Source organism: Symsagittifera roscoffensis, chromosome 1 (assembly GCF_963678635.1).
Source record: "Symsagittifera roscoffensis chromosome 1, txSymRosc1.1, whole genome shotgun sequence".
Lineage (NCBI taxonomy): Eukaryota > Metazoa > Xenacoelomorpha > Acoela > Convolutidae > Symsagittifera > Symsagittifera roscoffensis.
The window spans coordinates 24,607,459-24,635,270 of NC_087062.1; the positions used below are offsets into that span (position 1 = coordinate 24,607,459).

General features: G+C 36.0%; 2 protein-coding genes across 3 annotated transcripts in view; both read left to right on the forward strand.

Moving 5' to 3' along the window:
• The window catches only part of LOC134841707 (uncharacterized), a 343,993-nt gene extending 329,610 nt beyond the window's left edge, over nt 1–14,383 (forward strand). Inside the window, exons 2-13 of one of the 2 annotated variants that reach the window (XM_063857743.1) lie at nt 385–715; nt 3,136–3,204; nt 3,352–3,469; nt 6,378–6,520; nt 6,774–6,923; nt 7,125–7,369; nt 8,035–8,117; nt 11,711–11,897; nt 12,078–12,239; nt 12,899–13,070; nt 13,351–13,494; nt 13,759–14,383. In XM_063857743.1, coding sequence (XP_063713813.1) covers nt 461–715; nt 3,136–3,204; nt 3,352–3,469; nt 6,378–6,520; nt 6,774–6,923; nt 7,125–7,369; nt 8,035–8,117; nt 11,711–11,897; nt 12,078–12,239; nt 12,899–13,070; nt 13,351–13,494; nt 13,759–14,301 — 2,271 coding nt within the window. In that variant the 5' untranslated portion in view covers nt 385–460 and the 3' untranslated portion in view covers nt 14,302–14,383. The remainder of the gene's footprint in view (nt 1–384; nt 716–3,135; nt 3,205–3,351; nt 3,470–6,377; nt 6,521–6,773; nt 6,924–7,124; nt 7,370–8,034; nt 8,118–11,710; nt 11,898–12,077; nt 12,240–12,898; nt 13,071–13,350; nt 13,495–13,758) is intronic. The other variant, XM_063857750.1, reaches the window with a different exon arrangement.
• Nucleotides 14,384–15,115: 732 nt separating this feature from the next.
• LOC134841687 (uncharacterized) overlaps nt 15,116–27,812 on the forward strand; it is a 41,073-nt gene continuing 28,376 nt past the window's right edge. Inside the window, exons 1-6 of the mRNA XM_063857726.1 lie at nt 15,116–15,313; nt 16,692–16,990; nt 17,216–17,477; nt 18,470–18,689; nt 22,916–23,080; nt 25,166–25,416. Of these exons, the coding sequence (XP_063713796.1) occupies nt 15,265–15,313; nt 16,692–16,990; nt 17,216–17,477; nt 18,470–18,689; nt 22,916–23,080; nt 25,166–25,416 (1,246 nt within the window). The 5' untranslated portion in view covers nt 15,116–15,264. The remainder of the gene's footprint in view (nt 15,314–16,691; nt 16,991–17,215; nt 17,478–18,469; nt 18,690–22,915; nt 23,081–25,165; nt 25,417–27,812) is intronic.

A 27,812-nucleotide genomic window follows, 5' to 3' on the forward strand; every position in this document is an offset into this window, starting at 1 on the left:
TTAAGGAAATTTCGTTTTCGTAGCGCTTCCCTGGAATCAACGTTCAAAAGTTCCACCCATAAAATCCAGATTGTTTTGTGTGAAATTTTGTGTTCTTTGTTTTATTCTGTTTTCATTGTTTTATTCTGAAGTGAAACTAGTCAAATACGGACATTACTACTAAATTACTTCTCTCTCCAGGCCACGCAGAAAAAAAATTGACGCAATTTCGAAAAAAAAAATAGAAAATGAAATGTTTTTTTTTGGACAAATAACTTTGTTCGGAACTTATTGTGCTTCTTGCACAGCAACCGGCTACCGCTACTCTGCACTTGCACAGCAACTAAATTATTCATTTTTTGTGCTTTCGAATTAATAATAATTAACTGATTTGTTTGCTTTTTAAGGATTTGCTATGAACTGAAAGGAACAGTAATTGAATCCCATTGGAAAATTGATTCGAACTGCTAACGTAGCGCCCATGGAGCCGACAACCAGTTATGGTGCCTCACCTCAAAAAGTTTCGCAGCAACAAGAAGCAGGACCTAGTCGTGTTTCTATAGTGAAAGATTCAATAGCGGCCCATTCTCCAAGGAAAAATAACACCCAGGAAGATGAAGAAGGAATGATAGACTCGTTGTCCCCGCCAAAAGCCGCGAGTGATCAAAACAGCAGAGGACCTAGTGAGAATAGAGCAAATGTAGTTCCATCTAAGCCGAGAGAGAATTACTGCATTGTGAGTAAATTTTTGATTTTTTTTGTTGGTTGAAGAGAGTCTAAATTAGCGGCCCTAAAATCAGCACCATCTTCACAATGGAGAGGGATTTGAATCGAACAAAACAAAACGATCTACTTAAAATATCGTCCAATGAACTCTTAAGAAAATTTGGGTATATTTAAACTTAAATTGTTTCGGCCCAACAATTGGTGTCATGTCATCCATATTCCGTTCTACTTTGTTCCAACTTACATGATTGTATCTTACCCTGTAATCAAACTAAACATATGCATCCAGGGCTTATATACACGTTAGATAAAGTTAGTTTTGATCGCTTCGACAGCGTAAGCGGGCGTGGGACTCGATATGAAAGTTATACTAAATAGTGATTACGCCGACTAATCAAAGTAATAAAATATAGTTTTTAGTAAAGGTTAAGTTTTGAAAGTTGATACGATTGCATTGGATAAGTTGGAATAGTACTTTATCTGTAGACAATCTCGTTCCAAATCTGTATTAAAGAACGGACTTTCTTTATTGCGGAACCTAAAAAAACTTCCTGACCCAAGCACTTTTGGTCAAGTGGTAAAGCGCGTGCTTTTGGATCGTACGGTTTGGTGTTCGAATTTCGGTTGGGCTGTTTTTTCGATTTGAATGAAATAGATTTTTTCTGGGAGAACTTGAATTGTCGGGTAATATTAGTTTCAAAAGTGTGCAATTTTCTGGATCTACTTAACAATTCCCCCCCCCCCCCCCATGGTACCTACTTAAGAATCTCTCCCCCCCCCCTTTAATTTACGTGCTCATTTGCTAAGTTCATTTTACGTGCTTATTTGCTAAGTGTAACAGCTGTTGCCAATTAGAACTTTTTCTCGGTTTCAGCATTTGCTGCATTCTGATTGGCTGAAAGTTCGACTAATTTGCTAGTAATTTGCAAGCTGAACCTACTTAACAATTTCCCCCCTTTTATAATAGGTGGGGGGGATTGTTAAGTAGATCCAATTTTATTTTACGTGAAGCTCTTTTTACTTTAATTGAAAGTCGTTCAGAAACTTTACCAATTCTGATTTCGATTAATTTATTTTCGCTTATTTTTTTCTGACTTCGTTTGAGGAGCTAAAATTTATTTTTGTGCTCTATTATTTTTTTGGAGGCGAATGTGATGTAAAAGAAATGGAAGTGTCCTCCAGTTTAAAAGCCTGTTAGATCAAAAATTTTAATGACAAAAAAAAAATTTTCATGGCAATTTTCGGATCAACGGGCGTTTACCCAAGTATTGTCGGCTCAGTGGCTATAAAATATACTGAATGCTGATTTAACGCGGGTGCTTTGGTTTCTCGACTTAGTTTTCAGTTGAACACCAGTCGAGACAAATTCAAGTTTTCGTAGATATTTTTTTCAAATATGGTTTTAAACAGTGAAAGCTCTGTTTTAAGATTCAATGAACGTAGTTCAGATTCTTATATAGGTCGCGATAATTTTTGAAACTTTTTTAAGGCAAAGTCCTTAAATTTGTACAGGCTTTAATTTACTTTTTCGCATTTTGATTTTTCTCTTTTCAGTCATACTAGGGTCGTCTTTTTGTCAGTTCAGTTAATTTACTTTGTTAAGACGAAGGCAAACTCCACTATTGCCCAGAAGTTCGAGAGCTTCAATTCATTCTCATTTTCTATTCACTAGCTTGCATTGCTATGCTTGGGGCAGTACAACAGTGACGAAGTATTACAGTGCCGAAAAATAAAACGTTGTTCAACAAAGCCGAAAATTATTTTACATACTGATTTTACTCATCCCAAATCACTGACAAGTAAATTAATTTAAATCGACGGAAGTTGAAAAGACCCAAGGCCATTTTAATTGCTGTCGCTTGTTAAACTAACAAAAGTTACCTCGCGCGGCGCCATAAATTTTTCTGAATAAACAAAAAAATCGGCAAATTGTCAGTTTTTGTTCTTCTCGGTTTCGCTCCCAAAACAATTCACAAACAGAACTAAAAACTTTTGAAATGTCATCAATTTTCGGCACTGTTGAACACATTTTCAGTTTGGCAAATTATGCGAAGTTGCGATTTGGCTCAGTTGGTTACCTAGCAGTATTTACACAACCGCGTATTCAGACACTGAATTAACCAATCAGAATCGAGACAAGGAAGATATGAAATTCATTTCTTCCTTATCTCGATTCTGATTGGTTAATACAGTGTCTGAATACGCGGTTGTCTAAATACAGACCGCACTCCGGCTTAGTTAATGATGCAGAGGATTTCGAGTTCAATCGATGCAAATTGCCATTGCACAGAATATTATCAATAATTATTTCTTCAGCGACTAAAACTATTCAAATAGTGAGATCCTATTCGTAATTATGAGGCCTTATGATTTGAAATGTTTCGCTATGCCAAAATTGGAAGTGTGTCATTGGTTTGTTTTGTTTTTCAGCCATGTGAGCTGCAGCTGAACAATTCAGTGGCGTACAAACAACATCTGTTAGGGCTCAGACATGCAAAGGTAAGTAAATCAAGTTAATCCCTGAATCAGTCGAAAAAATCTTCGCCAAATAAGTTATATTTCGATTTGTATGTTTGCAGAAATAGCGTTTAACGTTCGACTGACTTAAAGTCATTTGAAATTTGCTGAACCTGATTTTTCTTTCAGCGTGTGGAAGACTTAGGAGATCAATCTTCTCAGTCTGATCCAATTGACACTGCCCTTGGGGAATTACAGAGTGCACGACTAGTTTCGTCTCTACAGAGGGAGACAAATCCAATCATCGGTGAGTCAACTGACGTTTCACTGTAAGAAGTTCTTATGTTGACTCGAAAAAATGAAATAAAATTCGCTGTTGGATGCGCCCAGTCAATTTTTGACGGTTGCAATCATTTTCATTGTGATTTTTTTTACAACAGATTTTAGGAATCAGTTTCCCCGTCCAACAATCTGTTTGTTGTTAGGCATTTAAGCACATCAATCGTTAGCATAAAAAGTGAAATTGAGGCTTTTAGCATAACAGCTTACGCATAATTGATTGACAGACGTAAGAGACGCAGTCTTGGGTCAAGCTTCCCTAATTACGATAATTATCTCACGATTTCTCAGCAAAGTTATCAACTTCATTAATAGAACAATCTAAGATAGGGCGGTTTATCGACTAGCATAAAGATAAACTAGCATAAAAGTTTTTATAATGAAAATCGCATCGACTAGCAGAAAAATCGAAATAAAATTCATATATTGTCGAAATTGGTTGGCGTTATGTCAAAAATTTTCATTCAAACCTTGTAAAGAATTGCCCCCCCCCCCTATTGCAATAGGGGGAATATTTAGCAAGATCCAAATCATTGTACGCACAAAACGGATCTCTTCAACTATTCTCCCACCCTTTGGTACCTAGTAACGAATTGCCACCCCTATAATGGAATAATTTACTGGTTAAAGCATATACGAATTTTGTACTTAGTAACGAATCTCTTCCTGTAGCAAGGGGGTGGAATTGTTAAGAAGATCCCGAAAACCATATAAATCATATTTATTCTACACATTTCACAATTTGCAACAGTGTTCGGTTCAAGCCATTACAGGTCGAAGCAGGGGCGAATCTACGATTTTTTCGAGAGAGGGGATGGAATTTTGGAAAAGCAGGCAAAAAAGGCGTTACATTAATTAAAATTCCATAAATATCAATTTACAATGTTTACATGGGCCATGAAAATTGATTATATGGGTTGCCATTAAAATCGATTTTTTTCCATGAAACTCGCGTGCGGGTCGGCAGGGTCCAATCCTTGAAGGATGTCGAACCCGCCCCCTATAAATCCGCACCTGGGTCGGGATGGGATGGGATGTGACCATGGCAGGTCAATAATTAATTGAAGAACAGCAAATTAAATTGCATTTAATTGGAATGTTAAAAATCAATTACCAATTAATTGGCGTAACGCAAAATCAAATTGCAATTAATTGTACTTTTAATTGCAAGCATGAAGCATCACTCTTAGTCAACAACTTTTGACACAAGTTCACTGTCCCAGTATTTTTGTTGATTTTTCAGACATAACTGCATTTTCAGGTTTAGCGGCAACGGTGTGATTGATCACAAATTATGTGACAAGGAACTTCATCTGCTTGTTGATAGCTTAATTTCAATTTGAAATTCTTTTCTAATTTTTCAAATTCTCAGAAATGCAAGTTTCAATTTCTCCTTGTTGTTGTGTATTTCGGAGAAAAAAAGCTATCAAAAGTATGCTAGCCAATACATTTTCATATTTTCAAACTTTTCTGCTTGTCAAGCTGAAATAGCGACAAAAACAAGGTGGCGTTCTTCATTAGGAAAGGACCGAATGTTGGAAATTTATTTTCTCTTTTTGCAGCCAATCAGAAATCTGGTGGCCTCCATCATGCTGGAGGGACCGACTGCTTGAAATTTATTTTCGTCTGTTTTCAGCCAATCAGAATTGAGTAATTAAAATTCTCATGGAAATTGCGAAAATCTCAAACTAATCCTGGCCATTAGTGATAATATAGACCGATTAGACAATAAGCAGATGAATTTTCAAATATTGCCGGATCGAAGGCAGGTTGGAACAATTTGATATTTCAAGGATACCGATTTACGAAAAATGGAAAAACAAAAAAAAATTATTATATCTGCACGAATTGTACAGCTTAATACATTTTCTGTTAGTATTGACTTCGATTTTGTGAGAGAGGCATCTAGCCAATAGGAACGCTTAGCGATTTTGATTGGTTGAAATTTTTCCAGCATTCAGTCCCTCCAGCATGAGAAGCCTCCCCCAAAAATCTTATTCAAATATCTCAAATATGCTAGGGATTTTAGTTGACCAATCCTTTAGCAGGCTCAGACTCTAGTAAGTCAACGCTAACTTCGAACACGGCATTGGCGATTAGCGACCGCTTTGCTCGGCTAGCATAATGAACGCTAGGGCAGCAGTTTGAAGGTCATTGTTTTGAAGCACCTTAGATACGAACCACGCGCAAGTATTTCGAAATCACGCGCTAGTGTCTTTCGTAAAATGAGATGCCGCAAAAAAGATTTTGCATCAGCGTCACATAAGTACACTACGCCAGGTGCGGATATAGGATTTTCTCGAGGGGGGGGGGGGGGGTTGATTTTCAAAAAAATCGAAAATTTTATCGACCTTTTTTTTTAGGTAGATCAAATTGATTTTCGCAGTCAAATATTTGAAAAAGCAAATTTAAAACGCCGTTTTTGTTTTTTGGAATTTTTTGACCGAAAAATTGCGTTTTGCGGCGTGCGCTGTTCTTCAAAATTAGCGTATATTAGCGCCAAAAGCCTCTTTAGAAAAATTTTATGACTTGTTGGCCGAAAATGGATGTCTTCAAATAATACCGAAGGGGGATCTTTGGTTAGTGAGGGGGTCGAATCCCTGGGGGAGGGGGAGAGTCGTCTGTCACCCCTGAACTGCGCAAAGTTGAATTTCAGGACTTAATTTCGAAAGTTGAATTTCTTCGACAGTTGAATTTCAGTTGAATTTCTTCGACAGTTGTATTTTTCGAAAGTTGAATTTCGGGACTTAATTTCGGGCTCAAGACTTTTCGAGAATTGAATTTTTTTCGATCTTAAAGGTTACTTTAGCAATTATTTAACCCTTGCTTTTTTTATGAGTTTATTTGATTCCCTGTTCTGAGCTTCTTTCGTTCAGGACTGGACTGTCTGACGGAGCGCGTGTGCATCAGTAGACCCAATGAGGACCCCACATACTACTGTGACTTGTGTGATGCCGAGTTCGAGCTGAGAGATGCGCTACACCATGTTACAAACACACAGCACAGATTTCTCTTCTTGGTATTTTTACTTTTGAACATTTTGATTTACGTGGTTCTCTTCAGCTTCTGATTGATTCGTGAGCTATCGCCATACAAAGATCCGATAGAAATGTTTCGAATAGAAACTGGTTAATGATATTGCGATTTTTTTCTTGCTTAAAAAGATTGCGTATTATTGGTTCATGAGAGAACTGAAAATGTGTGGGCAAGATATGATTAACCAAGATATCTGGGATTTAAAAAAGACTTTCTAATTTTCTCATTGTTACTAGAAAGCGACGCGCGCCAGTCTGATTTCGGAGCTGATAGACGGAAATGGGGAGTTGGTGAGCAGTGAGTCTGCACAGTCTCTCAGGGCCAAGTTGAGTGGGGCCAGTGCCAAACTGGAGTCGGAGATAGGCAGAGGAGCACCCAAAATCACGGTCAGTCGAATAAAAATCATGTTTGGCCTATTCAGGAAAACGCAAATTGACTTTTCTAAAGTTGGAAGAATTCGAGTTGTATTCTTTGTAAGATAAAAGTAACAATTTTAACATCCTTTTGATCACAATGGTTGTCGACGGCATTCTATAGCATAGAACTCATCTGGTAAATTTTAATGATTGACGAAGTGAGATTTTTAGCGTGTGGCTTCGAATACTCTCAGTAACCGATGGTCTGCTCAGAAGAACCACCCGCGAGTAGCGACAGTCGCCCCTAATAGTAGACCCTACAACAACAACCACTTCTCGGAGGGAGAAGCTGCCCATTTCAGGAGGAGACGCAATCACCCCTATGATAGTGCAGGGCAGATGGGAGGGAGTGGGATGGGGAGAGGGGGTTTCTTAAATGATAGTCACAATAGATTCAATGGACCACCAGATGACAGGTCAGCATTAGTCTTTCAACGTTTTAGAGAAACATGGTGGTACTGCTTTTGAAGCTGAAATTTGTTGGTGTCCACATCTTGTTTCGGAACTGCTGCCAGTATATCCGACCGAATGATTCGATATAATATTTGCTAGTCTTCAGCACAAATAAAATCAATTGAAACATTTTAAGGATTGTTTCGCGTTGAGCGTTTTTTCAAACTTAACTTAGCGGAAGCTATCGTAGTCGGAAATGGCAATTGCTTTTTGATTATCGATAGTTGCGATGGTACTACTATGATAGTGGTCCCTCGATAAGCAACTATGATAGACAGGTCCCGCATGCATTTAGCTTGTATTAGTTTGAAAACTAATTTGTATTTAATTTGTGTTTTCAGATTAAAAGTGTCATTACTATATTGTTCCTATCAAAAAAAGTGCTCGCTCTTACTTATGTTACGATTTAAAAACCATAACTATTACTGGGTTAATTTATTTGTCATGAAAACTCAATTTTGGTAGTTTTTTTTTCAGCTTAAAATGGCAAGGGGGAGGTTTTACGAAATAAAACATTAAGTGTGATAGAAAAAATACTGCCACATCTTTCTGAATGGCAAGCTATTTCTCAATGGGGCCACTCAATCATAGCAGCATCATTCCAAAAAATGTGTGCATTGGTGTTTAGGCTTCGAAGACCAGGGAGGTACTTGGATGTGGATACACCACAGGGAGGAGAAAGAGACTACTCTATGCCCACTGCGGCACACAGTAAGCATATATTTTAGATCCATGGGATTTCATTTTACAAAGCTGTTGAATTTTGACGTTTTTGCGTTATCAGGTTGATTCTGAAGGTCAGGTTATATTTTGTTGCAACCGGGTACTTAACTTTTTCCCGTAAATATGTTTACAGAATGGCCAAGTTTAGAAATCGTAAATTTGCTGGTCTCATGTAACCTCCTATATGAGCCGCTGGTACTAGGCGCGTGTGTGCTTTCTGTGCAGGCTTTACATGCAAAATATTGCAATGTGAGTTATTCTCTGTGCTGTTTAAAAATTTGGTAACTTTTCTTTTTATCGGGTGTCGGCTAGAATTCTGTCGGCTTATTAACGTCTAATTTTTTTCTATTGTTTTGTATTAATTCAACTGTGCCAATATGTTTTACACAGCTAAGCGTAGTGTATTAATACGAAGGTTTTTTTCCTAGCCTAAGTCATCAATAAACGTGCTCAATTGGTGACACTTATGGTATCTTTCAATTTAATCAAGTTCAAGCTTATTTAAGCATAGGCAATTTAATAGCTTATGTTGTTGCTTTATTGTTGGCTAGTGTTCGGTCCTGTTTGAAAAACATGTATTATGAAAATGCATGGGATTTGTTGTTTTTTATTGTTTGTTTTTCGCAGAAATTTCAATTTTTCAAAAACTACACCGCAGTTTTTCAGAAATGGCACCAATGGACAAACTGGCTGCTCTTCTTTGTGCCTGCATATTTCGCTAGTCTCTTTTCATTTTACCTCTTTTCATTTTCTGCGGTCTTCGAAAATTTCAGTATGGAGATTTTTGATCTATTTGTTTTGAATTTTTTCATTTTCTCAATTATTACATGAAAGAGATGAAGGTTTCAATCAAAAAAATGAATCACCTGGATATCCCTTTCTCAAGCGATCGTTGCCTAAATTCGGTAGAAAAATGTATGGTCTCAAACAAGCACATTTTTTGACATTTCAGTTGATTTTTAAAACTCTTCTCAAACTACCCTGCCAACCGAAAGAAAAATAGTTTCCTGAACAATCGGTTATGCACTGCGTTTTGAAAACATTGTAGCCCTAAAAAAATTCAAATTTTGAATTTTTACCCTTTTTTTAGTAACTTCTTTTCTTCAAAAGATAACGTGCTGATTCTGGGGATAATCAATTATTCAAACTAACCTGATGCTTAGATTTCTCTGCGTAATCGGTCTCTCCTTTTTTTGAAGAAAGCCAATACGCACTTCGGGATAATCCACTATTCTGGAAAACTTTTAGCGGAATTGGACTTTAGGGGTTAATTCTAAAAATTAGGGCGTGGAAATCTTCCCTGCATAAGAGCCTATTCCCATGCTTAAGTAGAGAATATTTCTAGATTTAGGAATAGTCAAGTTTTTGATTTTTTGATCGTTTCTTAGATTTTTTTTTTCATTTTTTTTTTCGAAAACTACCGAGCGAAATCTGAAGAAAGATTTAAATTGAAAGGAGGATTAGTAGTTTTCTCCTTATAAACAGCTAATCTACTTCTTAAGCAGAGAAATTACTAGGGTGAATTTCTCTGCTAGGGTGAACTTCATTTTTGTGAAAATTACGCATTTCGGTATCAGTACAATCGAAGTTTTTAAAAATAAGAAAACAGGTACATCCAGCATTAGCTGGGCCTGTAGTTTACTTCCAAGCGATTGTTGCACAGATGCGAGGACGTGAGTGACGCTCTTAATCATCAGTTCGGATATTCAAATCGGGAACATTGAAATAGTCAAATTTTTTCTGCTCGAATTTTTGCTGCTTTTTTTTGTGACTGGTGTTAGTAAATTTACCAGCGGTCGAAGAGCAGATGTGAAACTGTGATACTCTTAGTCTAAAAATGGATTATCAAATTTTTCTTTTAAGGTATGTTATGAGTTTTTCCTTTTCCTTCTTTCACTTTGTTTTGCCTGTTTATAGCCCTTCTTTGCATTTTTCTCACTTGTGTTTGCAAAACGCAGCTTCGCCTTTGTGTAAGTTTTTCAAATTAAACTCTCTGACACTTAATAAAAAATTAGAAAAAAAAACTGGCTTAAAACTTGGCTTCAAAACTTGGCTTCATGGTATAAATTTCACAATAATAATTTAGGTCGATTTTTTACTATTGCTTCTTGATTATTACGCTGTAGTTTGAAACCTGCTATTAGCAAGTGCTATGAAGCTGGGATTGAGATTGTCTGGATAGCCTGTTACTGTGCAAGTCGCAGATAATGTTCCGACCATAGTCTTCAAAACAATTGAAAACTTTTTCAAATTAGTTTTTTTTTCGTGGTGTGATGAAAGAATCTGACGTAAAACTATAATTTAGGCATTTCTGCGGTAATAGTAATAAACGAAAATTGGACAAAGAGTTTTTGTGGAAAAATGACTAGAAACTTAAAAATGCGTGCTTAAAATTAAGTTTTCAGGGTTTAATTCAAGCATAAACAAGCTGTAGTGTAGTAAGCCTGCTCAATCGCTGTATTCGTTCGAATTTGAAATAACAATCAAAAGTTTTAAGCCAGTTTTTCTCGATACTGATAAAACTTTTTGAAAATTTTTCAATGTTTGAGTCACAACTGAAAGGGCTTCAGTTTTGTTTATTAATCGATCCATTCCGATGATTCTCTGTAGTACCTGATTTGGCATGGAAAACAAGAAATATATATAAAACACACTCGAATACAAAGTTCTTACCCATTTTTCAAATGGTCGACACAAAAACTGAAACACACCTGAATACAAAATTCCTCTTGTTTAAAATGATCTGAACAACAAAAAGGATTTTTTGAAGGTAAACTACTAGTTTAACATCATTTTAATTATTTCAATTTTCTATGCTTTGCCCAGAGGTAACGGCTACGTCTGACGACTAAAGATCTAGGCGCGAATCCGACCAAGGCCTGTTTTTTAAAGGCTAAGTTTTCAGTTTCAAAAAAACTTTGGCCTCGTTTGTCTGTATATGTTGTATCGGCTTAGCCGATTCCTTGGATTCATTTCGGTTAATTGTAAATGTACTAACTCTGACTTTGTAGTTTTAAAAAATTTTTAACGCTAAAAAACCTAAATAGACAAAAATGGCTTGGGTTTTTTTGGCTTCATGGTATAATTTGGAGCCCTTTTAAGGAAAAAATGTTTTAAAAATCCTTTTGTGTGTGTTGAGTGGGAAAGGGCGTGAATATCAAAGCTGAATAGCTCAAACTGTTTCATGGCATGTTTTTTCTGCTTTGGGCTCAACGGGCGTTTACCTAAGTGTTGTCGGCTGAGATGCCGCTCGAAGCCTAACTCTGAATACGCATTTAACGCCGGCTGTTGTGTTAGTGGACGTATTTTTCTCAAATTGAACGTCTTTCGAGACAACATTTTTTTCTCTGCATCGCATCTTACTAAAGAATTTAAGATTTTGAACAAAGATACTTTAAGCTACTGAAAGGCATCTGCAATTTGTCAGTTCAATGTCCCCTAATTAAAAAAAAAATTGGTCCATAAAAAGTCTTGTTAAAGAGGATGTTTTTAAGTTGTACATTGCTGCGTCCACTTTACAGTGAAACGAAATTTTAATCTTATATTGCAATTATATAGTAAATGATTTACTATTGTTTCAGGATTACTTCCGGGTGAGCAACCAGACGAGCGATCGTTGCGTGCTCGAACTCGAAGTCCAACCAGTCAACTTGGATCCAACCGTGAATTGAAGAGACGCCGAATGGGACCTCCTCGGTTCCCGAGTCGCATGGACATAGAGGAAGGGGAAGACACGGAGGATTATGACTCCATGTTAGATCAGTATAGGTTAGTTTTTGTAAATTCATAATGCAAGAAATAAAAATATCAGTTGTGCATGTCGACGCCATACGTGTAGCTCATTTGCAGTAATTAGGATAATTCTTGTTGTTCTACTAACTTGAAAGAAAAGTCTTTTGAGCAGCATATGCTACAAAAAAGGTCGTTGCTATGAGTCTGTTTTACTAGACAAGAGAAGCAGGAAGAGTGGGCGAGGAGGAATACCCACAGGGGAGGAGGAGGCGCGAATGGTGGCTCTGCAGCTGCTGTAAGAGGATCTTCAGGAGGGGATTCAATCGCAGAGCGTGAGATGTCACCACCCCCGAGAGAGGAAATATTTTTTCAAAAATAGTGAGTCTTTTGTTAATCTGGTTACGAGGCACATCTGAGGTTTTATTTAGGATGGACTTTTGTACGATTATTATGTCTAGGCTAGCGGATTTGATTAAAAACACTCGTTGGGCTCAAAATGAAGAAAGGGTTCATCAGGTCGTTTTGATTACACCTTTGGCTGAGAAAATGATGTTTGACAGGTAAATTTTTAGAAGAAGAAGACAGGCGAGTTGACCTTTTTAAGAGATTTTCGGAATATTTTGTTCAGGAGTTTTTGCACGATTTGCCCCTCAATTTAAGTGTAAGTTGGCGCCTTCAAATAAAATTTGGGTTTGGTCGAACAGAAATAATACCCCTCCCCTTAAATCTGCTCGTGCTTTATCGGAGATCGAAAATTGGGATCTACTTAACAATAGCCACTCCTGTGGTGTCTACTAAAAATTGCCACCCCTATAAATAAAAGCAGTAAATTAGCACTAGAGCTTTCTATGTATAAATCGAATTTTGCTACATTCTGATTGGTCGAAAATTCGACTAATTTAATCTACTTAACAATTAAACCCCCCCTTTCTTGAAGAGGGTAATTTTTAAAAAGATCCGAAAATTGTTTCACGCCTTCCTGGAAAATTAGTTTGTTTTTGCATGTCCGGTAGCAATGTAAATTAATTTGATTGTAGTGTGCGTGAGATGCACAAAGAGTGGGAGAAGTGGTATGAGGAGAAGAAACAGAAAGAAGACACCGAAGGGGGAGGGGCAAATGAGAAGGGAAAAGGCAAGGAGAAGGAGAAAGATAACGAGAAAGAGAAGCCTAAGGAGAAAGAGGGATCAGCCAGTGGAACTACGTCCAAGGTAAACATTGAAGACACTTAGTCTGAAAATGAATTTTAAATTAACTAGTCTCAAACGTCTCGGGTCACTTTATTACAAACTCACAATTGCAATTTCGAATGTTTTCAGAGGAAGAACTGCTCCGAGCCTTAATACGACAATTGTATTGGCTTTGACGAGGGTGGCTTTTCTTTGATGCTTTTCAACTCATTTTTGCAATGAACACAGCGCCATTTTGTAGTTCTCAACCCCAGAACTACTCAAGAGACTAATATAGAGATTCTTATGAACTGCGTTATAGAAGGCCTCCAACTTGAAAGAGTGCAAGAGTATCCTGGCACAATGCAGGATCAAAGATGAAAGTGACGCAGAGACGGCCATCGAGATATCCAGGGCTTTGGCTGAGGCACATGTACAATACAGGCTACGCTACATGAAACCAGAGGTAAAATAGAATAAGAAGTTCAGTCAAACAAATCATTTTGCCAAGAATTTCCTAAGAAAATGAAGTAACGGTATCAACTATGTTCGTTGAGTTGACCGACCAGTTTACGAAAGCTAAGAGGTTCATTCCAGTATGCGAAAGCTAAGAGGTTGAAATGTTTTGAATGGTGTGCATGATAGTATTCAAATGATGCAAGTTCTTGGCAAAAAAAACCTATTTTTAAAACATACGAATAGGGGAAATGCGATTACTTCTCTATTTCAGGAGAAAACTAAAGAAACGCAGGATATCTACAAAACGGTGCTAGGATACTTACGCGAGATGCAGTCGGGCAAAGTGCCCACTCTTGTCACGCCAAACATGCAACAGATGCCCCCCAATCCAATCATGAACCCTCAAATGTTTCCCCCAGGTGTCGTGATGCCCCCTAATATGATGCCACCAGGGTTCCAAATGCCCCCAAATGCACAATATGCCCCTAATATGATGTACGGGAGCATGCCGCACCCAACTCCGGTGAGTGGCGCTGGCGGGACGTACTCGTGGCCCGTGCCGACGGATCCCAGAACTGGTAGACCCATGCAGTCAGATTGGACTAATATGTCGGCGAATGGGCAGCAGAAAAACGAGGGCACGAATCCTTTAATGATGAGTAATATTTCTAGTTCAGATTCAAAGCAGCAACAGCAGCACTCAAATGTGATGCAACCGACACCATATGCGCAACAGGCATCTTTCTATCAAGGTCCTCCGCCTGTAAACCCAGCGCAACAGAGGACTAATGCACCCGCAGTCGCGTCATCATAATGAAAAAAATAGCGAAGTTTTGAATGCTCAACATAAATTGATGTTCTGTGATTTTGTTTTGTTCAAAATATTTATTTTGTGAGACTTTGTTTTGACTATCTAAGTGTGACAGAGAATGCACGACTTCATACATTTTGAAAGTAAATGGGTTTTTAAACGACCTGAAAGATTTTATACCCTGGATTCAAAATTCGAGGGATGTTTCACTTTCGATTTTTTGTGAATTTATCGCGTTGCATAATGTTATAGGGATACGAAAATGATAGGATCATAGGGATATGATATGATAAATAATAAGAGCCGTGTTTGTTTTTTAAATATATGGAAGACGTTTCGAGTTTTAATTTTTTAGGCAATAGCGAAGAATATTTTTCTACATGGTTTTCATTTCATCTGAAGCAGCTTTAATTTGATTTCTCGTTTTTTTTTCAAGTTTCGATTGTATATGAAGTGGTATTCGGCCTTTTTCTGTGTTTACAGTGAGTCAAGTAGGACTCCAGTGTTTTTTCGTTTAGTAACCATTACAAGGCATTTTTGTTTTGTTCTGATCCGGCAGCGAAAGCGACCCGACCCTTTTTAACCTCTCGGTATAGCTAAGATGAGTATTCTATCTTTCCTAATCAGGGGTAGACCCAATTTGAAAATGGATTAAAAGATAAAAAATAATTCCCTTGGCACTTGCGAAGGTATGTATCTGACAAGCCCTGGATCAATGATAGCTCCGCAGAGTGTCCACCAGGAAAATATTTGTACTTAATCCCTTTAAACTTGAGAGCGATTGTGAAATTGATTAAAATGCAAAACAAATGGGGATAGAAATGGAATTAAACGGCTTAGCGTATAATTGAAAATGTAATCATTCATCAATTTTGCCTGATTGCATCTCTTACCTGCAATTTGCAGAAGCAGAAGAGTTGTTCTTAATTTTCGGGAAGGTAGAAAACTTTATATTTGAACTCAAGAATGAATTCGTCGACAAGCTTGTTGAAGTTGCCCCCTAACGACACATGTGGTAAGAAAACTTATTAGTTTGAACTTTTCCGCTGAAATAAATTTTGCTGTGAGGAGGCTTTTAGTGGGCTCGGAGAGTTTCGTTTTCATGAGCGTAGTCTAATCTAGACTATCTCATAAGTCGTGCTGATTTTTTTGTTTTCATGAAAAATCATAAAATATGTTCACGCTCAAATTTGATTTTTTGCAGTGTTACTTTTGATTTTCTGAAGGTCACAAAAATTGATCTACTTTTAATTTCGAAAGTGGATTTTAAGTTTCAGATTTCTCAGCGGAATGAAAAGTTTACCTATAGATCCAGTTTTCTCAAATTGGTGTAATTTTATTGGATTGCTAGAGCGGGAACTAAACGGTTTTTCCCCCTTTTATCGACTTCTCTTACAAATTTTACTTGTTTTGGTTGTGACCATTAAAAATGAGGAGAAACTTTGCATTCGGATTTTCGACGCAAAATCAGAAACCACACATAATCATCGGAATGGGTCGAGTGATATATCATATTCAATCCTTTTCAGTCGTAATTTGAAAGACATTTAAAAAATTTCAATAAATCGTCCAGGTGCTCAGAGAAACTGGTTTCAAAATATCGAGATTTGTTCTAATTTTGAGCGAATAAAGCGATCGAATAACGTTCTTTATCTGAAATTTTTAGGCCAGGAAAACTTGATTTTTCTGAAGTGAAAACTATTTAGCGCTTCATGGGCAAAAATTTTGCTTTATTTACAAGTACCTAGGCAAAAAAGTTTAAAAATATTTTGAAATGGTTGTGAATCTGTTTAATTGCTACTTTTTTGGACAAATGATTCCTGTAAAAATTGAGTTGTTTGACTGACTATTATCTGCTCAAGTTTTATCGGCTTAGTTGCCCCATCACGGATTTTTATTTTGCTGTAAGCCTTTTTCATTATAGTTTTAAGTGGAACTTTTTACAAAATCAGTTTTTTAGCGGCTCTATTGGTGTCTGCTCAGAGATTGTCGGTTTTGTTTCCGTTTCGCAAGTTTTTTCCCGTTGCTAATTTAATATTCAAATGCTTTGCTTGGCTTGTTGGCCCAGAACTAATTTTACCGAGACATGCGAAAATTTTGGTAGCTCTTGATTCTTTTTTTCCAATACTATCCATTTTTTCGGTTTTTTCTCTTGTATCGCAAGTGATGCCGAGCTCCGCTTCGCCTTTATTTCAAAAAAGTGTAAATCATAAATTGTTCTTGAAATTCAAAGAGCTGAAAGGCCATGTGTTTTTTCTTACTTTGAAATGCTAAAGTTGATGTTTTTTTTAAAAAACAAGTTAGTTTTTTTTCTATTTTATTGCGTTCATTAACGTGATTTTGTTTTGATTTCGAAAACATTGATCATTCACTGTAGCGTGGTTTTGTTTCAGATTTCGATGGACTCGAATATCCTGACAACCCGAACAACGTGCTGTTTCGATTGGCCGAGTCCGGATGGTATCTTTTTCTTGCAGTGTCCATTTTCTGGAGCTCAGCTTTCGTCATCCTCGTCGTGGTCAGGACTCCGCAGCTTCATTATCCTCCCGGATACCTGATGGTCTGCATGTCCATGTGTGACGTGTTCATGTCCTTTCTCATTGGATCTGCAGTGGTACCGGCATTTGATCATGGCTTCCAATATCCAACATTTGTATGTCACGGACAGGCCATACTGCTAGCATTCTTCCAGGTACGTTTGTCGTCAAGTGTTATTCCATAGTTTTGCTTTCTAAGTGTCGATTTTATTAGACCAACTTTTTCAAAAATTTATGGAATTACGTTTTTTAGTACGAAATTTAATTAAGAACTAATCAAAGCGCTTATTTGAAAGGCCATGCGTTCGTTAGTTTGATCCATTTCTTCTTAAAAAAATGAAAAAGTTATGTTCGAAATTTGGTAAAGATGATTTTTTTAGAATGTGAATGCAATGTGTCTGATGGTATCTGCCATTGACCAATTTGTGTCCATCTATTGGCCACTGAAGTACCACCAGTTTGTCTCCACCGAGAAACTCATTGGGACTTTTGCAGCCATTGGGTTCCTGGGAACTCTCATCCCAGTGTACTGGGCCATCACGGATGAATCATGGTTTGATGACTACCTGTACATCTGCTTCCTGATCTCGAACAACTTCTATTTGACAAATATACAGATGCTGCTCATGTTTGTCACCCCAGGTCAACTATTTATTTTCATGATTCATCCTTATTTGTCTGTAATCACATAATCAGCATCAATGTGTCAGTTAGTTGTAGTCTAAATAACATAAAGCCCAAGATTAGGTTTGGCTTACGAGGCAACTACAGCATTTGTTTTCGTTGTCAAAAATTTGGGCGAATTTAATGAAAAAATTAAGTGTCAATCATTAGTTTTCAGGTCATATATTTTTTGGAAAGTTTTCAAGAACAAATGGTTTTCCTTTAACGTTTATGGATGGACTATTTCCAGTTTTCTGACGGCGGTGTTTAACGAACTAACTTTTTTTACACAAGCAAAGCTTGGGTGATATTACGACCTCACTTTTTTTCAACCTAATTCGCAAATATTAGTGCTCTTTTATTGCAGTATATGCATAAGATCAATAACCAGCGATTAAGTACAGCAAATGCTAAGCATGTTAACACACACTATTGTATTACAAATAGCACTTTATACAAATAGCGTAGAGGTAGGAAAGAAGACCATCAGCAAAATAAGAGAGTTCGAACCTCAGCGGGGTCGAATGGTTTTAATGAATTTTTTCGTCTACTAGTTAAAATGCGTCCGCTCTATATGTTGAGACATTTTAGTTGGGTAAATTTCTTTTTCTTTTCAAATTGACTGGTACTGCTAATGCGTCATAATTGGTTTGCGTCATTTAGCAATTATGTAGACTCATATTGCCGGTCATATTTTTGCTTGTGTATGCGAAGTGCAACTTCGCTTCTGTGTTAAAAATTACATCGATCGATCGAAGGGCGCTCTAATGTCAGAAGTTAACTGAGTGAATAAGTTGTTTTTGATTTGGAGGAGAGTTGTTTGTTTTTCCCGCTTTTGATTAATCAGACGGTAAAATTACTCTCATTGAGTAAGTTATTAACAGATTGTTTTGATTCTTATTTGATTGCAAGATTACATGTTGATTGAGCTATCTATAACTTGAGGAAAGTATGTGATTTAATGCTTCCAGGTATGGTAGTGCTGGGCTGCTATCTGATGATACTGGCCAGTGTGTGGAAGGAGAAGGCGATGGTAATGAAGGAGCAGAGACAGGCTGGAGCTGGGAGGAGGGCAAGCATGGCGGCCCAAGGAGGCATGCAGATAGTGGCACAGCTGAATGCGTGCAAAATGCTGTTCCTAGTCACTGTCGTCTTCTTCCTCTCATTCATTCCCTACATGACTGTGGACAGGTGAGGGCAGATAGCATAGCAATGAAAATAATAATCAACTGTTTTCAGAAGTATAGGTTAAAAAAATCATTTTAAACCGTTTCAGGCTTATAAGAATAAAAAATTTACTAAAAAGAAAAAAGCAGAATCAGCTTTATCATCTACAAAAAAATCCATCAACTAAGTTTCATCAAATAAGGAATGGATAGACAAAGAGTCCTACTGATCCATTTACCCGCTACACTAGAACTTAATTTACAACAAACAGCGTTCCATCAAATAACAGGTTTTTTGTATCAAAGTTAATCAAAATCAAAAATGAACAGACAAAGCGACCTGTTGGCCCAATAAAGGTATCACATTTCTATTGCACAAACACTTAAAGAAAAAAGCGTTTTCAGAAAAAAAAGATTTATGAAAATAAGGGAGTAAATTCAAAACCATATCCTAAACTTTGTTTTCTCTAGAGCTAGAAGGTTTTTGATGATCATTCTTAACAGTTAAATCGACTCATTGTTGGTAGTCCTTAAGCATGCAGCTTACGAACCACGGTTATGTGAATTTAATAAAGGAAAAGTATATCTACCATTTCATAGTTTTGATCGAGTTATATTTTCAACAAGACTGCTCGTATCAGAGCGAAGCCCTGAATGTTCTGACTGCCTCTGAAGGTCTATGAAGCAGTAATAACATGAAAAATTAAATGTACTAGAACGATTTTTTTTTAATTTGAGATTTTTTGTGAAAATCATCCCCCCACACGCCATATAAAGTACAAAAGGATAGATTTCGCTACTTGTAACAAATCAATTATGGCAAATAAGCTTCGCTAAACCAATTTGGAACGATTTCTAAGACGGATTAAATCTCGCTTACGCGTTAATAGCGCGAAATATATCGCGCGTTAATTGTTCCAATTTGGGCAAAATGGCAATCTTTAAACACTCATAGCTTTACGAAAAATAATCACAGGTGAAATATTTTTTCAAATTTAAGCTCAGGACAACAATACCTTTTGAATGATATCAAAAATTCCGTCAAAAATGGCTAGTTAAAAAGTCATGTCTGAAGAAAAAAACCACACCGAGCACAAATATTCCGTTACTTTCGTTACGAATTTCGGAACAATAATGGTGATTTTTTCTATTTTCTTGAAAGATCAGAGCTACCAAATTGAAAAGTTGTTGTTCCGACTTTCGATACGAAAGTAACGGAATATTTGTGCTCGGGGTGGTTTTATTTTTTCTTCAGACAAATTTCGACTTTTTAACTAGCCATTTTTGACGGAATTTTATCATTCGAAAGGTATTGTTGTCCTGAGCTCAAATTTGAAAAGATATTTTACCTGTGATCTTTTTTCGTAAAGTTACGGGGGTTTAAAGTTTGCAATTTTGGCCAATTTGGGACAATTAACGCGCGATATATTTCGCGCTATTAACGCGTAAGCGGAGAGTTAATCCGTCTTAGAAATCGTTCCAAATTGGTTAAAAGAAGCTTATTTGCCATAATTGGTTTGTTACAAGGAGCGAAATTTATCCTTTTTTTTACTTTATATGGCGTGTGGGGGGATAATTTTCGTAAAAAATTTCAAATTTTGGGGAAAAAAAGTTTCATTTTATTTTATTTCATTTAATTTTTTATGTTATTACTGCTGCTCCATAAACCTCAAAAGGCAGTCGGAAGATTCAGGGCTTTGCCCTGATACGAGCAGTCTTGTTAGATTTTAAGTGTCAATCAACGTATTGAAAGCTTTTATTTTCAGTGATTTCAGATTAATTTTTTAGACTAATTTTCACACTGAATTATGAATCTTAGTCTTCTGGTTTAATTTCAATTATCTATTAGATATTTATACATTCATACACACATAGATTCATTGCACTTATGAATGTCACTATTCATAACTACACTTCTTAAGTTCAATTGATATTGATTTGCTGAATGAAATGCAATTTATGCATTCTTATCACCTAAATGGAAATGCACGAAAAAACGTTAACGGCTTCTAGTTTCGAAAAAGGATTTCAATTTAAAGAAATCCCAGCGGAATATATTTTAGCTGTAGATCGATCTTTTTCAATCCGTATTATTTTTTATCAGAAAAAAGAATCATAAAAGATTCCTCAAATCGAAAGAGCTCTTAGGCCATTTTTTGTTGTTTCGAACGCGAAAGTTGTTTAAAAAAAACAAGTCATTTCTGTTACTCTGGTTCCAAAAATCAAAATGAACTTCGCTCAGCTTAACTTTAAGAAAATGCTTCATGGAGCAAGCTGCAATTATACCCTCTAGTTAAATATTAGTGTCTTAGTTTTTAGATGATAACTTATTGCTTACTGAGCTTCAGTATGGCTGTGAACGGAAAATCTTATGGTCAAGTTTAACAACTAAATACTTGCAGACAGGTTTGATTGTTATCGAAATACACTTTGTTTCAAACCTATGAATTAGATTCATTTGAACGGCGTTAGTTAGGGACTCGTCAAATTTATTACAAAAAGCTAATTATTTTAAGAAAACATCCCTTCTTGTACATCATCCGTTTTACAATCTATCGACGTTATTTTGCATTTTTTTGCAAATAACAAAAAGATGGCAGTTTTGGAAGCTTAAGTTAGGCCAGTTATGTATATCGAAAATTGCAAATAGTCTAGAATTGAGAGCTATGGACCTTCACTCTTTTTTACTCCGACATAACGTTAACAGTACACAACGCTGAATTTGATTCATCAAAAGTTTCTGTTGAAACCTTATGTCTCTACTGTATAAGATAAAATATCAGAATCAATAGTATCAAATGCTTTCTCCATTTCCTCGAAAAAACTCGAAAAATTCGTAAGACGACAGGAAAATAGTTAGCCTTTCTGTAAGTTCAGCTTGCCCATGAATTGTGCTATGCTTATTTTGAAATCCAGATTGTGTCGTATACAGCAAAGAAAAACGTTCAAAGATAAAAAAAATAAAGACAGTAATCATCAATTTTTGATTCATCTTTCGGATGCAGCAGTAATTATTTAAATAATTTTTCCGATGTTGTTATTACCAGATGAGCTTTTGTTATCTGAGGTATTCCATTTTTTGAAAACATCAAGTTCCGTTGTCTTATGAGCAGGGCCCGGAAAAAATTGCGTTTGCAATAACGCTATTGCAAAGACAATTTTTGCTTGTTTTTTTCCGAGACGCAATGTTTATTGAAATAACGAATGCTACAAGAATTAAACGAAATACATGGCATAATTCTCAGTTCTGCTGCAAATTTTTTTCAGACTATTGCGTAATTGTTCCGACTTTCGGAATATTTGTGCTCTGGGTGTTTTTTTTTTTCTTGACAAATTTAACTTTTTAACTAGCCATTTTTGACCGAATTTTTTTATATCATTCGAAAGCTATTGTTGTCCTGAGCTTAGTTTGAAAAGATATTTCACCTGTGATCATTTTTCGTAAAGTTATGGGGCTTTAAAGGTTGCCATTTTGGCCAATTTGGGACAATTAACGCGTGATCTATATATAACATTGAATTTTTGATCTATTTAGGTTGTTAACATCATTTTCTTGTTTTAGTGAAAAATCGATGAAACTTATCAGTTATATCTGTTGGTTGGGCGAACATTTTGGTCGACGCATGAACTCAGTTAGGAAGTTATCTTTACCCCCTCTATCTTTTTGAGTTCTTAAGCTTGCTTTAAGTCTCTCTTTGTACAATTTTTTTAACTTTTCTTAATTCGTTTTTAGCTAAGTCAACGTAATCTCGGTGAGCTTTAACTTCGAAATCATTCGGACTATTTCTACATTTTCTAAGATCAGTATTTCTTTGGCTTAAGTTTTTCTAAGTTAATGTATTACAATTTACTTCGAAGCGTGATATAAGTTCTGGGTGACTGACCAGCTCGAAGCGGACTTAAGTACTACATGACGAGATTTATTGTGAAACTAATTACCTGTTTGTGTTTTCGTAGAAACCACATTTTCTAATCCATTATTGACTGATTTGGCCTCTTGGTTTTTAATGCAAACCTGACATCGAGTCGCCCTGTTGAGTTTTGATGTGTAAATCGAGTAAATTAAGTTCCTTCTTTCTCAAAAAAACTTAAGAATTGCTTCCAAGTTTCCTTGAACTGAAAGACTGAGATGTAGCATGTAGTTTTAATTTTTATTGTTTATATAAAGTGATAGTTTTGTTGGTTTCAGGCGTTTTCTCTTGAAACACTTGAATTTAGCATTGATTTACTAAACTGAACGTGTTCATGAAGGTACATAGTGTGGACTTGTGAGTCTCCGGCACTGTGGATGTTCAAGATGACCGGCTACTTCATCTTCACCCAGAGTCTCCTCAACTTCTTCCTCTTCTACAAGATGAATGTCGGCTTCAAGAAGGGCGCCCACAAGTACTTCGAGACGCTGCCTCTGTTCGACAGGTTAGGCGACTCTGTTAAAACTCAGGAGTTGAAGTAATTTAAGCTGTATGAGTCGAGTCGTTCGTCAAAATTTGTCGTTTGAGAAATTTTCGAAATTACAAATAAACTAAAAAGAGTTTCAAAGTCTAACAGCTCCGGAAATTAAGTGTTCAACTGTGCCACAAAATAAAGGATTTTCAAAAGTTCCCAGTCCATTTTTGGAGGAAATATTGGGAGGCAATTTTAGCCAAATTTGGATGATACTGTGTTTTGGGAAGTTTTTTTTTTACATTTGGTTTTGCTTACAGTTGGTGATTTTGTCCTTTTATTTTCAGCTATTTCGGGAAGGTTTTTTTCGATATGTGCAAAAACAGCTTTGAGAATAATTTTAGTCATTGCTCGGCTGAACTCAGTTCGCGACTACTTGTCTGATTTTTCTAGATAACTGAAGAAACTGTTCCATCTATATTCAAAGTTTCCTGATTTCATAAGACATATTGATGAATTTCAAAAGAGAGATAGAAATTGTGTTTATATTAACACTCAAATTGGAAAATTTCATTTTTGTATATTTTCCCGCTTGTAGATCGTAGCATAGTCATTTAGGTTCAATGAACGTAGTGAAGACACTTATATGGGTCGTGATTTTTTTCTTATTTTCAGGAAAAAATTTATTGAAAATTGATCATGCCAAGTGATTTTTCACGCCAAGTGAAAATTTGATTTTTCGCTGCTTGACTAACGATTCCACTATCGAATGCTAACTCCACTATCGTAGGGAAACTCGATTAGTTTCAGGGTTTGCTGATTGTGAAAAATTTATGCAGCTTCATTTTCGGTACTGTTTTTAAGAGTCGTGAACGTAGTGAATACTCTTATATAGGTTGCGATAATTTTTTTTAAGGATAATTCTTTAAATTTGCTCACGCTAAAATTTGATTTTTCGCGGTTTGACTTTTGATTGCTTTTTAAGTTTGGTTTTTTTTCCTTTCTTAAAAGGAAGGTCAACTATAAAACAGCAAAAGTGTAAAGGTCATAAGGAAGATCGACTTCTAGTTTCGAAGATAGGGGTATTTTCAATTTAGGCTTTAGTTTTCAGGCTTCCTCGCTGAATAAAAAGTTTACCTATTGATCCAGTTTTTTCAAATTGGGTTAACTTAGTCAAAAAATCACCCATCATAAACTTAAATTGTTCTTCAATTTAGAAGAGCTTTAAGGGCGGGCGTATATTTTTTTATTCATCATTAAGTGTAATGAATGTAGTCTTGGTGATTTTTTCTTGTTTTTTTTTAACCAAAAAGTCTTGAAATGCTCTAAAAACTACAGATGTGCATTCCTACATACTGATGCATTTATGAATGCACTAAGGTATATATGCACTTTTTGAGCTCAATTGAAATTCATCTGCTGAAATTGACGTAAATAGCACTCTCCAAATACGAACGTGGAAATGGCTCGAAAAAAACCTGAAAGATTTCTAGTTTCCAAAGTGGAATTTAGTTTTTAGGTTTTGAGCGGAATAAAAATTTTACCTATTGATCCAGTTTTCTCAATTTGGGTTCATGTTATCAAAAAAGTGCCAATCATAAATTGTTATAGAAATTCAAAGAGCTTAAAGGGCGTCTATTTTTTTCTTTCAAATTCGAAAGTTGAAATTTTTTCGAAGTCTTTTTTTTCTGTTTACTTGCGTTCATTATTCTTTTCCAACTGCCAGTTGGTTATGTTTTATTTATTGAAGTTTGTTCATAAATAAGTCCGTTTTTGCAGTTTTCTTCAGTTCATTACTCATCTGCAATTGGCAATGTTTTTGGAATTGATATGGCATTGCATCATTGCAAGCTACGAATTCTTGTACTCAATTGAAAGCAAACAATAAAACTATCTTAAAATTGTTTCTTGATGGAAAAAATAGCTAATCAAGGGACCAAGAAATTGCCTGTTGTAGTTTTCAACCGATGAAAAAAACAAGTTTTTCTGATAGCCGCATTAAAATAGAAGAAACGTGACGAAAATGTTCGTTGATTTCGTCGGTTGAAAATTAAAAGCTGCTGACGCTTTGTCTCGTGACTGTATGTTGAGCCTACTGTACGATAATTACGTTTATAGGTTGACGGAGGTTAGACGTGAAAACATCCCCCTGGACGTCAACGGACCAAACACTGGCTACAGAGCCAGCTTTATGAACAACTCACCCCGACCCAGTAACACCCAAATCCCAATTGTTGTCGAAGATGAAAAGAACCCGGGAGGGGGAGGGAAGGGGGTCGCAGCTACAAGCAGCTTCGGAAACCAGCTCACGCTGGAATTGGCTGTCGTTGCACCGCAAAATCAGCCATCTATGCAGTCTATAGCTTCTAGTAATAATGCATGAAAATGGCAACTAATATGAAAGCGCTCAAATTGTCCCAAGTCTGTTTTTTTTGTGAAGTTTCCAATTGCGCTATATTATTGCATGTCTGATTTTCAGTCAGCGTCGTCGAACTCAAAAGCTGCCACTTTTATCAACCTGCAGAGTCTATCCTTCATAGATCCGCCGTTTACTAAAAAAAATTGTAATTGATAATCAAGAATGTTGTCATTAATAATGAAAAATTTATTTCGCCCTCACTGAACGCTGTATTTAAAGAGTCGATGAACCTAGTGAGGACTCTGTTGTAGTTCGTGATGATTTTTAAATTTTTACGGAAAATTTGTTCACGCTCAAATTTGATTTGTCGCGGTTTGACTTTTGATTTGTTTTCAATTTCGGTTCATTTCCTTTGTTAGAAGGAAAGTAAACTCCACTATTGAATGGCAAAATTGTAAATGTCACGGAAAAATTTTAATTTCAAAAGTGGACTTTAAACGTGATCGATTTCTTTTTTGAAAGTCGATTTTAATGTTCAGATTTCCCAGTGGATTTAGAATTTTATCTATTGATCCAGTTTTATCAAATTGAGTTAATTTTAACAAAAAAGGGGTTAATCGCAAATTATTTTTGAGAAATTGATAGAGTTTGAAGGCCATATATTCCTCAATTTGAAATCCAAAAATTGTAGTTTTTTCGAAAAAAAAACTACTGCTTTTTTTTTTAGTTTCCTTGCGTTCATTGACTCGTTTCCAATTGTCTGTTGGCTATGTTTTGATATTTAAACTAAAACTTTGATGCAATTTATAATAGAAATACCAGTAGATTGATGCAAGGCTTTTGGAAAATATTTTTGAATGTTTACTGCACGGTAATTTATATCAATTTTTAAATAGTCAAGATAATTATTCTGTCTGATCAGTGATTTGACGATTAGTATCCAGCGATGTTTTGGCATTCAACAATAAGTAAAGCTTTCATGAATGTTAAGTTAACGCTCCCTAGACCCGCTAGAGCAAGTGTCTAGTAATCGGGAACTAGACTTTTATCGTAAAACACTCTTCTTACAAATCTGTAAGAAATTGAACTTTATAATTGAACCCCAACAAACTACAGGCTCCTTCCCAGTTTGTCTGCGGGGAACGCGGTTGCCTTTACATCATAAGTCCTGGGGATCGAGTCCTGATCGAACCTTGTTTTTTTTTTCAGAAATTGGAAGGTTTTTCCGGAAAAAATTGAATTGTCAGACTCTGCTTTTTTTTAGTCGGCTCAATGGTCAAAGCCTGGCCTCTTTCTGATTTGAACATTTCTCGATAAAATTGACAGTAATTTTGTGATTTTGTCAATTTATCAACGCGGATTTTGAATATATTCTTTCATTTCGATTATAATGGTTTCTATTTGTTTTATTGGCTCAGTCAACTGATTTTGTGTCGCTTGAAGTATGAATACTAGTTTTAAAAAAGGTAGCAGTTTAGTGTGTAAAAGTTTCAAATTTCAAAAAAAAAGAATTTTTAAAGAAAGAATTATGGCTTTTTGTTTCCGGCTCGGTGGGCTTCGACCCAAGTTTTCTTTGCTTAGTGACAGCTATGTAGATACTAAAAGCTTGTTTAATGCTGTTGATTGCGTTTCTCGAGTCTTTATCCGAAATTGAAATTTACTTTTTTATGCTTGATTCTTATATGATTTCGCTAGCTTGCGATGTTACGCTTGCATTGTAACGCAAGTGGTACGTACGAAGCTCTGCGTCACCTCGGTGTTAAAATTCTATCAAAAACCTTTTTTTTGTTATCAAAATTAATAGCAAAAGTCAAGAAAATGCATTAGTCACCCCTGATATTGTTTTGCGCATGTGAATAGCAAACGCCATCAAACCTTAATATAGATTTTTCCAGGTCCATAATTTGTCCAACAAAATTTGAAACTTCTGAGTCTGTATTTTTTTCAACCAACGAAACGTTTTTGAGCATTTCTGCATTTTTTTTTGGCTTAGTAGCATATTATTTTGTCGCCTAAGGAGCGAAAAACGTTTTAGATGCGTGTATGTTTCATAAAGGGCACTCAATTTTTTGAATTTTTAAGATTTTTATAAAGTGTTTTTCAGCTCATGGTTTCTGCTTAAGAAGTTTCGTACTGCTACTGCTTAGTAAGTTTTGTTCCGATCCTATTGATTCGCGTACATATTTCAAGTTACTAGTCATCTTCTCTGAAAATTTTAATTTCGGCTTTGCTGAAGCAAATTTTCTTAGTATTTTTTTTTGGTTTTATCAGCTGGCATTTTTTACAAAAGAAAAAATTTCTAATTGTTTTGATTTATTCTGATTGATTCGTACACATATTTCATGCTACCTATCATCTCCTCTGAAATTTTAGTTTGGGAACTTGCTAAGCGAATTTTATCTCATC